We start from the raw sequence: 12,969 nt of genomic DNA, 5'->3' as shown, positions 1-12,969 counted from the left end.
CTTGTCCTTCTTCTTGAGAGGACACTGAGTAGCATAGTGACCCATCTCACCACACCTGAAACACTTGATCTTCGAGACTTTTTTCTTTCGTCTCCACTGCTCCTATTGTCCCTTCGATGCAAGGGTTGCATTATCCTCCTCCTCCTTAGGCTTCGACCCACTTTTGTTGTTGTCGCTGCTTCCCTCAAGTTTGACCTTAACTAAGTCTCTCCTCAGCTCCTCTTGTTTTAGAGTTGCCCACATCTCATCCCAATTCGGCAATGTTGCTCTACCCAGGATACTCTGGACAAAGACTTGCCACTCATTTGAGACAGAATTGAGGGCCAGTCTAACCAACTCTAAATCTTGAGGTGTATGCCCCGCAGCAAAAAATTCATCACGGGTCTCCTTAAGCTTCGTGAGGAATGGATCCACACGCTCCCCCTTCTGCATCTGAGCAAATCTCAGCTTATGCTCCAAGTACATCTTCCGCTACTCGGAAGATCCTTGATATAGCGTTGCCAAGGCATCCCACATCTCCTTAGCAGTCCCTATGCTAGCGACATGACACACCACATGATCCTTTACTCCATCAAGGATCATCCTCTTGGCCTTCGCCATTTTTGATCTGTACTTCTTCAAAGGATCTGCATCTGTAGGCACAGCCACCACGCTGTCGACATATGTCTTGAGGACATGTTCATCTAGAAGGAATGACATTCTAGCCTTCCAGGTGACATATTGGATGCTCTGTCCAACCTGTCCTGATCCCTCAAGCCACTGGTTGCCATTTATGCCAAAAATAGAAAGTCGAATGACCTCTTCTCTTCTCTGTGCTGCTGTTGGGCTAGCCTACACACTCCGTGCTGGAGCTAGTAAAATTGTTGCTCAGCTCTAGAGAATTTGAATTCCTTGGCTAGGAATTCTCTAAGGAAGAAATTCCCTCGGTCGTGCTTCTCCTCCTCCTTCTGACAATTTTCTGCCCAGCAAACTACCTGCAAAAAAATCTGCGTCCCACCAGCTCTCCTCATGTTGAGGCTTCAGCGCTACTCCCTCTGCCCCGGCAAAAAATTCAATCTAGAAGCCCTTCTCTCCGTTGACTCTCTCGGAGAGAGACTACCTCAAAATTTCAGCCCTCCAGCTAAGAACTGCGCAAACCCTCTGGGGTTTCGAACTGCTGCCTCCTGCAGCTTTTCGATCTCCCTTTTCTGCTCAGTGTTGGATCTACTAGATCTGCTCTTCGTGCTTCACTTGCAGCTCTGATACCATGTGAAAACTCCTCAACCGGAATCCTTACTGCAGCAACTAATAATATTACTCCTATTTGTTAAATTCCTTTAAACAAATTACTTGCAATTTCCTACGGAAAATATCGTAATACATACACTGCAGCCTTCACTTAATTAAATATTATGCGGAAACAAGAGACTGAGCAAGAAAGAAAATACAACACAATAGACACTGTTATTTTCGGACAAATGTCCCCGAAAAAACCAAATGCGGGAAAACCGATGCAGCAGCTCTGAGGGTTTTATATTATTAAGCAGTAGTTTCTGAATACAACTCTGGATGCCCTCTCGGCAATCCAGTTACAGAGAAATACAACTGGCAGAGAAGAATTGTGAGATTATCTCACTCTACCTGGCAAATCTCGGTTGTTTCGGCAGCTGAATCAACTGTCCCTGGCTACAACTACATTGCCCCTATGCAGTAACTGCATGGGCCTGCGTGGAGCTCTCTGAGGCTCTGCGTCAGCTCAACTAGGAAATGTCTTGCCTTTTGGAGCAGTTTCCAGCCCTCCCGGCTCAGAAATGTAAGCGCTGCAAAACTCAAACTTCTGCGTGAGTGATTGAGCTGCCTCTATGTGAGCCCTTCCGGCTTAGCATCAAGCTCTGCATGGGCCCTTCTAGCTCAGCGTCAACCCCTCTGGTGTCTCTCTACCTTTCTCTGCTACGTATCCTGGGCTTTGGAGAAGATACTCCAACCCAACTACCCCTATGCCTCAACTGCAAGAAATCTACTTGATCAGAATTTCCTCCTGAGAACTTCTTACTTCAGAAATTCGATCTCTTGATATCTCGGTGTGTTTTCCAAATGACCCTCAAGCCCTTTCTTATATCTTTCTGTTGGACAACCAACGGCCTAGATTAACTCCTAATCAAAGGCTCGGATCATTTTGGCTTGATCTTCGTCTTCTTCTAGAAGTTATACCCATTAATATTTTTAATTTCCTAAGTTTAGACTTAGGGTCCCATTAAAAAATATTAATTATTTTAATAAAATTTGCCTCTTGGTGGAATTTCCCAAAACGCTTTTTGGGTTCTTTGGAATACATGTGCCCAAGCCTCCCTGCAAAATTTGAGGCTTAGAGCACATTCGATGCTACCCCAAATCAACATCTCACCACCATCTTCTTGTTGTGGTTGTTACTTTGGTACAAGTTCATCAACGCTGACCGCATTTGGTGAGTTGTACGCTTCCTTTCAAGGGATTATGTGATCCTTCATAGCATCCAATATGATCCTTCTAGCCTTCACATCTTATTGTGTTTGGCAGCTTCTGTAGGATCCGAAAGAACTTGGATATCTTTTTCTGCAAGTTCTTATAGGCTATTTTGCATCAGAACAATGGTGATCCTCTCCTTCCATTGATTGATGTTTGCAGCCCCCCTCCAACCTGTCTTCAAGTCTCAGACTTGATGATGCCATCTTACCAGATTGATTTCAACCAGAAAACCCTTGTTGCTAAATAAAAATTCTGCTGGTAAAATATTTTTGTTGCTATGAAACCCTTTTGTTATATGATCTCTCGTACAAAATTTCTATTGCTCCAATACCATGTTAATTCTCTAATACCGAATCTGATTTATTTATACATCTGCAATTATTTTATACAAAGAAATTATTTTCTCAATACAATCTGAAAACTGTTGGAAAATAAAATCATTGGTATTTTAACTTTCAAAAATTAAATTTGTAGCAGAAATAAATAGGGAAATCAGTCACACTATAGCAGAAAATTCTGCCCAAAACATTCTTTGTTCACTTTATATTACTCAGGAAAATTAGGGCCTAGACCCACAAAGAATACATAGGAAAACTACAGCTGCCAGACTTTGGAAGTCGGCCCCTCCAGAAAAAATTGGCCTCAAGGAATTTGAACCTCCCGGAACTTAGCCCTCTTCAAAATTCCGGCCTTGGAAAATCGGCCTCCACCAGTTAACTCATCCCCTCTCTCCCTTTGTACAACCCCTGTGCACTGGAGAAAAATCGACCTCACTCTCCTAGAATTGGCCTCCCTGAAATTTGCTCCCAAAATTTCCTTGCTGCAATCCTTTTTCCTTCTCTTCAGTCTTGGAGTCTCTCACTCCTTGAGAAAATTGTTCTCTCAACAATAGCAATGCAATGTATCTTCATTCTCTCCTGTAGGTTCTCTTTATAATTTCTCCATGGGCCAAATCCCTAATCTCCAAAGTGATAGACAGCTAAGATTAAATCTCAGCCTTCTTAAATCAACGATGGAGATTAGATCTAAGTCACTTAAATAGTTAATTATTTATTCTTAGAAAAACATTAGTACAAAGTCTAAATTAATTAAATAATTAATCAATCTACTTTTTCTTAAGTTAGAACTTAGGAAGGAGATCATTTTAGTTTCTCCTCTCGAACAACCACCTAAAAAGGACTTCTCTTGCATGCTAGACACAAGGCTGTGCAAAAGACCCTCCAAAGCTACAAAATCAACAGATTGAGCCCTTGATACTCTCTATTTTGATTTTGCATCTCCCATTCTGCACCTAAGAGTTGTCTTTAGCACTCTTACATCACTATTGTGACTGCTTATACTTTGTTGTTCTGACTTGATTAACCTATTTTGGTTACTTGTGATGATTAATGAAATTTGTCTTTCTTTTTTGCCCATCTCAACATTTGAAAAAAACATCTCGAAGGTTTTAAACAAAAAGCAGAGGAAAACAAAAAAAAATGGAGCCCTAAACCTTATGATGTGAACACAATTTGATTATAATACTGACATGTATATGGTGGCTTAATTGTGTGTCTTATATGGATTTAGATTTGGATTGTTTACTGTGCGCGCAATATGCATTTCTATTTCAGTGGTCGTTGCTTGTTTGTTTTCCCACGCCTTGTTCCTTGGTAACATAAATTATAACCTTTAATACTGAATACCTGATCAGAAATATCGGGTCAGTTGGAAGTATTGTCTTGTAGACATTTCTTGCAGTTTGATATACTGAATGATTATCATTGCTTGATAAACTGGTTAAAAATAGTGTCATAATTATCTTCAAGTGTTGTAACTTTTCATGCAGTATTTATTTACTCCTTTCTGTTTCTGTTAACTATGTAAAATTTTCATGCTCAAGAATTAATGCAGCCCTCTTAAAAATGATTGACTTGCACCCACACTTGAACTTTGGATTCATGACTATGAATATGTACGTTGTAGGGACCCAGAAAGTTTCTTGATGTCTGTTGATGAATAGAACTGGTCAACAGTGTTGCGAACCTTAACTTTTGCATTCTGGTTGGTTATATTGGTCCCTTAGGTTGTTAAAACTGCATATGGTTTAGCCAACTACAAGTGGTTGCAAGTTTGCCATAATATGTTCACAGTCAACAGAATGTTTCCTTGTTTGAAAGTTTCAAATTTTTTGAAGTGTCACATTGTTGGTGGATAGATTGCAGGTATAACATTGTTTAATATGTTGTTTAGCTTCTATTATAATTAAAAATTTGTAGAAGAAAAGATCATCTGATGCTCAATTGAACCTAGGTCCTAAACTAAGTAATAGTTTCTAAAAATCTTTTATAGTATAAACTCTGTTGAATGTGGTCCTGACTTTTATTTTTTTATTTTTAGGCATAACACTTCAGGAAGTTTGAAAATTGGCAAACGGTCATCTAACATTATATTATCAGTGGAAAATTAGAATGGCATTTTTCTGATATGATGTTAATCATTGATGAACTAAAATTCAGAGAATATTACTATAGCTGGTAGTATTCAAATCTGAATTGAGTCTGAGTCCGATCATACTATGTGAACAATTTATACATAAGAAAACAGATGAAGAAGTGAAACTTTTAGTTTTCCTTGTCTTAGGCTAAAACTGTGTCTTGCATGTTGGGGAAACATGTGCTCTGTTTTTTTCAACATGTATCAGAGGCAATTCTGTTTAGAGAACTAAACACATCCCTAACCAATTTTCCCAAGTATTTATATGTTTTTTTGCAACTGTATTGCCATATGCACTGTTTGTTATATTTAAATCATGATAGTTGACTATAGGGGAAGTTATTTCTTCACATTTCTCTTTTGCAGGTCAGTATAACATTAATAGCAACAGGTTTTAAAGACCAGGATAAAGCAGAAGAGAACTTTGTGAAGGTATTCTTGCTCTTATTCTCCATTTGAGTTATTAGACTTTGGTGTTGGTTTTTGGAGTAACAGGTTTATATCAACAGATTTTAAAATTGTTCTATCAATTTACCTAATCCTGCAGAGTAAAAAGACACTACATGGAGATATTAACTCTGGGTTTTCACGTCATCCATCAATCCAAAACTATGGTTCCACAGTGGAGATACCTGAATTTTTGAAAAGGCGGGGTCAATCACGCCACCCTGGAATATTTTGATCAGATTGATGTTTTAGTTATGTCGCCTTGTATCTTGAGGTTCTCTTAATAACTTGAGTTTGAGCAATGTCCAAATTTTTCTCCTATTGAATATTATGGTTGAAAGGGTTAATATTAGTTTATTCTATTCATGAAAATATGCAACTGAAGGGTCATGTTGACAGCTATTAATGACCATTTCAGTGGCAGGCCAATCACTTCTTCAAGATAACCTTAGAATAGAAATGCAAAATTGCTTGCAATATGATCAGCTGCTATGATGCAATCTTTTTATGTCTAGTTAATTCACACAGTAACCGTTTTAACATATTGTGTATGATTAACCAATCAAATTTTTTTATAAAGAAAATATACCTTATATTGAACAGAAAATGTTTACAGAGCAGAAATATCTACAAGTGTATGTGTTGAATTTTGTAGCTATGGTCAGTCTTCATAATTTATATCTTAGCACTTGAAATATATAATGCAAGGTTACTTGGGAGCGGGAGCGACATTTTCAGAAGCTCCTGGTTTGGGAGCGAATCCCGGAGCGTTTTTTTATATAATATATATTTTTATATATTTTGATGCATATATGTCAACAAAAACATGTAGAATGATGAATTAGATATAAAAAACATTAAAAACATAGATTAAACAATATAAAAACAATCATCTAACAGTTATAATCTTCATCAACCACGTCCACAAGTTAGTAACATAGTAACATACAACATATTGAGTCTCATGATTCATCAATCTTAAAGTTTCAAGCTTTCAAAATTCAATATATAACATTTATCATCATTGATCACCAAAGTTGTACTTGTAATCTAAGTGTAACCATTACAACAAATAATATCTAACATGAAATGAAATGAAACAACTTTCAACTTTCATGAAGCATCATATTCATAATTCATTACTAATGAGTTATAATTGCCAACTTCAAACTTCAAACTTAAATTGTCATATATTGTTTAAAAAAATATCATAATAAATATGAAAGAGTCAATAGTTATAAAAAATGTTAGAAACTAGAAAAGACAAGTAAATATATTATCTATTGTTTATGCTTGGGCCTCTTGCCACCACGAGAAATGTCTAATTTTTTAGTCTTGTTGGAAAATCATGATCTTTGTCATTAATATCACCCTCTAAGCGTTAATATCCAGAGGTATCTTTGTCATTACCTCTGGATTTGTATAGGGATCTTTGTCATTAATATCACCCTCTAAGCATTAATATCCAAAGGTATCTGTCGTTACCTCTGGATTTGTATAGGGATCTTTGTCATTAATATCACCCTCTAAGTATTAACATAAGATAGAAAAAGCATAGCATGTCAAGCCAAGATTTGTTTGTGTGATGCGTACATTTTTAGGAGGGTCATGATAGAGGAGTTCGACAACCAATGTCACTAACATCAAGGAGGGATTGGTGCTCTTGATTAAATACGAGTTCTATACCCTAATACATGACAAAATTCAATGGAAACATTGCAATCCCCCAATCCTGAAATCCTGAAAAACTGATAAGTCTGCTAGATTTTGAATGAAATCTAAAATTCTACTTTCTCCATATGAAATCCAATGAAGTCGGAACCACTCTCAAACATCTTGAGTCATTTCATGGTAATGTTAAAAATTTAAGTAAAAGGATGAAAATGAAGATTAAGGAGAATGTCACTTTTACTTTAAGACTTTAACATTACCATGAATCGCATATCAATACTAGGGCCATAGGCTTGATCATTAGGTTTCCCCACTCAAAACTTATTTGTTTCTTTGAAAAAAATTGCATTTGGAACATTATTGCAAAAAAGGCTAAATGCTCCCGAAAAGGCAAGGAACGCTTTTTTTTTAGGGAGCGCACTCCTGAGGTGCTCCGGAGTCGCTCCCACTCGGAGCGCGAATTGAGAGCAGGAGCGAGGGGGGGGGCTCTCCCCCGCAACCCTGATATAATGAAATTGTAAGGCAAGTTCTTCATGTCAATTTAATTGTTTAGCCCTTAAAAGAATTAATATAAGGCATGCTCTTCATGTTGGTATCAAAAGAGATATTTTCGAAATTTAAATTTTGAATTTTTGGCTCAAAACTTGTCAAGTCAGCCCTCCTTCAAGTCAAGTTGACCCCAGTGATGAGACACCCATTCAAACAAGCAGAACACTATATATAGAGCATTCGAACTCCTTCACAAGGTATCATTCGACCTCACACGAGACGAGATATTATGGGCATCCAAGGGAAGGAGGAGGACGAAGAAGGATGAATTCTTCTCTAGCATTTATCTCTCTCCTTGACTTCACATGTGTGACTTTCTGGCCAATTTCTGGGAAGCAGGTTGAACTTCTGGGCAGCAGGGCTGAAATTTTGGAAAGATTGTTTTGGGCAGTAGGGCCAAGTTTCTTGGCATATTTTGGGAGGTCGAAATTCAGCCTAGGCAGATCAAAGAGGGCTGAAGTTGAAGGGTAGAAGTTTGACTTACAAGAGGGTTGTTTGACCAAGGTTGACCATAACATCGTTCGTCAATTTGACCTCATAGTTGACTAGCAGTATTAAGTGTATCTCTTATTGAATTGAAGAATTTCTCTATGGAAAAGGTAGCTAGGTTTTTCCCTCCAAGTGGGTTTTCCTAGGGTAAATCTTGTGTTCTCTTAGTGCATTATGATCTCTATTGTCCCTGTGTATTTATGGTTAAATTTCTGAAGTGTAATTGCTTAATGATAAACTGAAAGTGCTAAAAGAATATCTACATCATTAGAAGTGATTATTAGTGTTTTGGAAATTTGTGCTTGTATCTATTGCACTTGAAATATCAACCATGTGTACAGCTAGCAGAAAAAAGTTATAATCTCTTCCTTGGCACTACGAAAACTGATAAATATTAATGCCCAACAAATGACCAAAAATAGGTCAATTGGACTAAAAGCGTACACTAAATAAAAAGTACAATGTGAGAGTGCAAAAGCATATCCTATATAAACTCTAAAGGAAAGAAAGCAACTAGCTACTAAGCAAGCGGTTAGTGTCAATGGAAGCTACAAGATAAGATACAAGATGCAAGCTATAAATAGGTTTCCAGAGGTCCACTGAAAACAAAATGCATTTGAAAGGGAGGATATCAAAAAATCCTAGCGCTAGCCACTTATGTTGAGGGTGGATGTTGAGGGGGTTTCCCTGCCCAAGTCATTGATAACAATGAACTTGTTGATGCATTGCCAGATGATGTCCTCCAAGGAGTGTCTAGGGTTGATAGGCTTTGGTGGTATGATCCTAGGGGGCGGTCAAGAGCTAGAGTGCCTCACCCTCCTAACATCTAAGACTGATGGAAGGAATCTCTTAATGGTCAACTAGTTGCTCTGAGCATCAGATGCTTGGCTCTGTAACAATTGAAAATTGATTTGTTGTTGAGGGTTTCAATGCTTATCTATCTAGTGTTAGACCATCTGGATGTCTATGTTGCTAGACTATATGGATGTCTGGGAAGTGTGCAATTTGTGATATCTAGATGACAACTCTTTAGATGTCTCAAGGAGTGCAATCTACTAGGAGGTTGGCTTGAGAGCTAAGGTCTTACAAATCAGGAGCATGATTTGTCAACTAAAGAATGCTGGGTATCTACCTATACCTTGTCTCAATCCATCAAGACAACTTGGAAGTATGATGTGATCTGTCTGGAACAAGGTTGCGTGGAGCAGGAGCATTTTTCAATGTGAGACCAGCAAGGGCATCTTTTTCCAAAAATTCTCAAGAGTGGAGCATCTCGTGAGTGTCAATTACACACACGCACACACCTTATTTATATTAAAAAAGCATCCAAAATGCCAAATTAGTTGTAGAATATATGAAAACATGTGTATGTGTGCATGAATGAAGATAGAAATGGCATCCATACTACAATAATGATTCATTATTCTAGCATCAACCATCTAGTTTCTAGCAATTACAAACATACAAATTTTTAAGCCACATAAAAGAAAGTCGACCAATAACTTATGTAATGAAATAGGTTATCTAATTGTTGAGAAATCCTTAGGGAAACTTCTTATGATGATTTCTCTTAACTTGATAGTTGTTTGTGACATTCTTTTACTTGATTAATTAGGTTCTTCTTCTTCTTGTCATTATTATGTTATTTATCATCAAACAACTACAAAAAACATTAAGATTATCAAAGACAAATGGACACTAGATGTAGGCACTCAGCTAGGGAAAAACCCCTCTCCTAAGGGAAAACCCAAAAACTTCTTCTCTTCTTCAAGAATCAAATCAAATGACACAAACTAGCCCTTTTGACCAAGACGTAGGCTTCCTCCATTCCACCAAGTTAGCCTCCCATGTATACAAGTCAAACTTCAGTCAAAAACATAAGTCATAGGATCTCGGTCCTCTCTTTAGCATCTGAAATCTTGGCCTGCACTTCTCTTGCACCTTTGGTGTTATGCTTCAAATCTATTTGCATGTGTGACCCAAAAACACAAGAGAAGAAGCCTCTTTAACTTAGCTTGGATGCCTTCATTCTTTGTTAGAGTTTTCTTACTTACACAGACCCTTCCACACCTTTTATCTTCGCACCTCTTTATGAATTGTAGATTGAATACTTGAGGATGTTGTCACACAAGGTTGAATGAACTGTCTATTTATAGTCTCTAAATGTGGTCGAATCTTCTTCATCCAAGTCGACATGAAGGATGGGCAGGTTAACTTGATGGAGGAGGTATTGGATGACCAAATTAAATAAAATAATTTTTTTCTTTGACATAATGAGCCCCAGGAGGGTCTTTTACATCATGACTTGGACTTTGACTCAAGACACAAACCCTAGAGCACTCAATGGGTGCGTTTGACCTAGAGACAAAATAAATATAGCATGAAACCCATGCTCATAAATAATTTTCATTTAAAATAAACTTCCTTTTTCTTTCTTTTGACAAAATCATGGCTCAAAGACAATTATGAAGACTGGCACTAGTTACATTTCTCAACACCAGAAACTATCAACAATAACATGACCAAATGGTTATGTTTACAAAATAGGCCATCTGCACACTGAAGAATGAAGACTAAAAGGTCCAATCACTCCAAACAATAAATTAAGCTAGTTGTTAAACACCTCTTTACGTAAGCAGTGTTCACCAGTTGTGAGAGCACTCATGTTGCCAAATGTTATAGTTGCGGGATGAAACCACCATGCATGTTCCGCCATTACTTAAATTAGGATCCTCATCATTAATATCATCCTTCATCCCTTCCCTCTTGTCTAGCCTTTGCCTCTACCTTGATCCTCTAGGGACATTAGTAGACACCACCCAATTTTGATGAAATTGCCTAGTCCAAGCATAAAATATGGTAGAAAAAGCTTAACATGATTGATCAATGATATTGGTTTGAGTGAAGGGTACATTTTTCGGAGATCAACAATCAACACTACCAACATTGGGGTACAGATAGGGCTTGATGCTCTCAAGTAAATGCCAATCACATACCCTCATACATGATAGAATCCAATGAAAATGTTGCAATCCCATCGATCCTGAAAATTGTTAAGTGTGTTGAATTTGGAATGGCACATGAAATTTTATTTTTGTCATATGAAGTCTAATGAGGTTGTAACCATTGTCAAACATCGTGCACAAATTAATAATAATGTCTACTTTACTTTAAGAATTTAACGTTACCATTAGGGAGCATCTAGGGATTGCCCCTGGGAATGCCTTGGGAGCATGCTCCTTTCCTTCAAGAGCATCCTTGGGAGCACCACACTCCCAAATTGGCAAGGAGTGCCCAAAAGGGCTGGAGTGCACTCTTATGGGGCCTCCGCTCAAAGCACAATGCTAAAGGTTGGAGTGTGGGGGGGACACTTTGTGTAGCTATGGTATGGAAGTTTTTGCCCTAAGTATTGTAGAAAGAGTCTTGGATCCATGTTCTAATGTCTCCCGCATGAAGAGAGTGAGGCATCATTGGTTGCTCTAGTGGAAGAAAGCAGATGAGGATCTATTAGTCACAAAAAAAACGATGGAATTTTTCTTTGATCCCATGGTCACAAACGAACATCCAATGATAAAATGATCCTTGATCGTAGGTACTTGTAAGTGACATAGTTGGCATAGTCTATTTGGTTGAAGGAGGTGATGGTTGGTCTCAATTTAGAGTTTGTGCAAGCATAACCAAAATTGTCCAAAGGGGATCTTAAGGACATGTTGCCAATTCTTGTGTATATTGTGAACATATGACCAGGTCATGTTCTATCTCTAGAAAGTGCTCATAGTAAAAATCCATATTGGAGGGAAACTTAGATGGTGAGACCCATGTGACTTGTATATACTATCAATAGATGTTCCCTCTGATTTCCTTGTTCATGTCCTATTTGGATGGCAAGAGGTGTCTAGGCATATCAAAAGAGAACCTGAAGGGTGGAAGATGGTCTAAATAAATGGACAAGGACTAGACTAGTCAAGAAGCCTAAAAAAAAGGGGTGGACATGTCTTGTGAGTTGGTGAAAACAATGGCCTTTGATGAACAAAGAATGAGGTAGGGGTATTGATTCTTACCTAAGGTTGAATCTCTGTAGGTATAGACTATGTGGGGGAATGAAAACAATCTTAAAATAACCTCTAGTTGAAAAACCCAGGCCTTGAACTTTGTTTGAACAATGTGGTGTTTAACCATTTATTTGCCCCAAATGATGTGTCTAAGGAGAGTTTGGACACCCTCAATTTTGACCCATTTGGCTTAAGTACACAGAGTCCCTAGTCCTTTGATTTATGAAGAATTGCAAGTTGGAAGAGGAAATCCATAAGGTGCATCTTGGAGGAGATACACTGAAAGTGATGATGAAAGCACTAACACTTAGGAGGGACAAGAGATCCATAGCCCTTTTTGAGCTTAGGCTAGAAATCCAATCGTAGACTAAAGCATGGCATTGTGAACTAGATACCCAAGTAGATATATTCTCCAATGATCTCACTCTCTTCTCCCCAAAGAAGTGATAGGTGGTAAGAGCTATAGTTGATGTTTGGAAGATCATCACCTTGGTTTTACCCAAGTTGACCAACAATCGTTGAAGATCACAAAAGATCGAAAGGGCAACCAACTATTTGTATAACCCATTGGGGGAGGATGCCATGACTATCAAATCGTTTGCAAAGAGAAGCAGGAATGTCAATACATGGTAGAGGGGGCAATTGTATCCACATCCTGAATGTTCTAAAAAAGGAAGGAATTTAAACCATCAATGTAAATCCCAAAGATGATTGCTGAGAGGGGGAAACCTTACCTCAACTTAGTGGCGCTTTAGATAAAAATTGAGAGGCTTGTGGGATGTGTGAAGATGACCTATAATCA

At 38.0% G+C, this 12,969-nt stretch overlaps 1 protein-coding gene across 1 annotated transcript in view; it reads left to right on the top strand.

Moving 5' to 3' along the window:
* The window catches only part of LOC149155453 (cell division protein FtsZ homolog 2-2, chloroplastic-like), a 488,563-nt gene extending 482,550 nt beyond the window's left edge, over positions 1-6,013 (top strand). Inside the window, exons 7-8 of the mRNA XM_089445548.1 lie at positions 5,326-5,391; positions 5,507-6,013. Coding sequence (XP_089301674.1) covers positions 5,326-5,391; positions 5,507-5,641 — 201 coding nt within the window. The 3' untranslated portion in view covers positions 5,642-6,013. The remainder of the gene's footprint in view (positions 1-5,325; positions 5,392-5,506) is intronic.
* Positions 6,014-12,969: the final 6,956 nt, after the last annotated feature.

The sequence above is a fragment of the Pinus tabuliformis genome, chromosome 9 (genome assembly GCF_031772625.1).
Source record: "Pinus tabuliformis cultivar Carrire ecotype Pingquan chromosome 9, CPIR1, whole genome shotgun sequence".
NCBI lineage: Eukaryota > Viridiplantae > Streptophyta > Pinopsida > Pinales > Pinaceae > Pinus > Pinus tabuliformis.
This window is presented reverse-complemented; position numbering and strand designations above follow the sequence as displayed.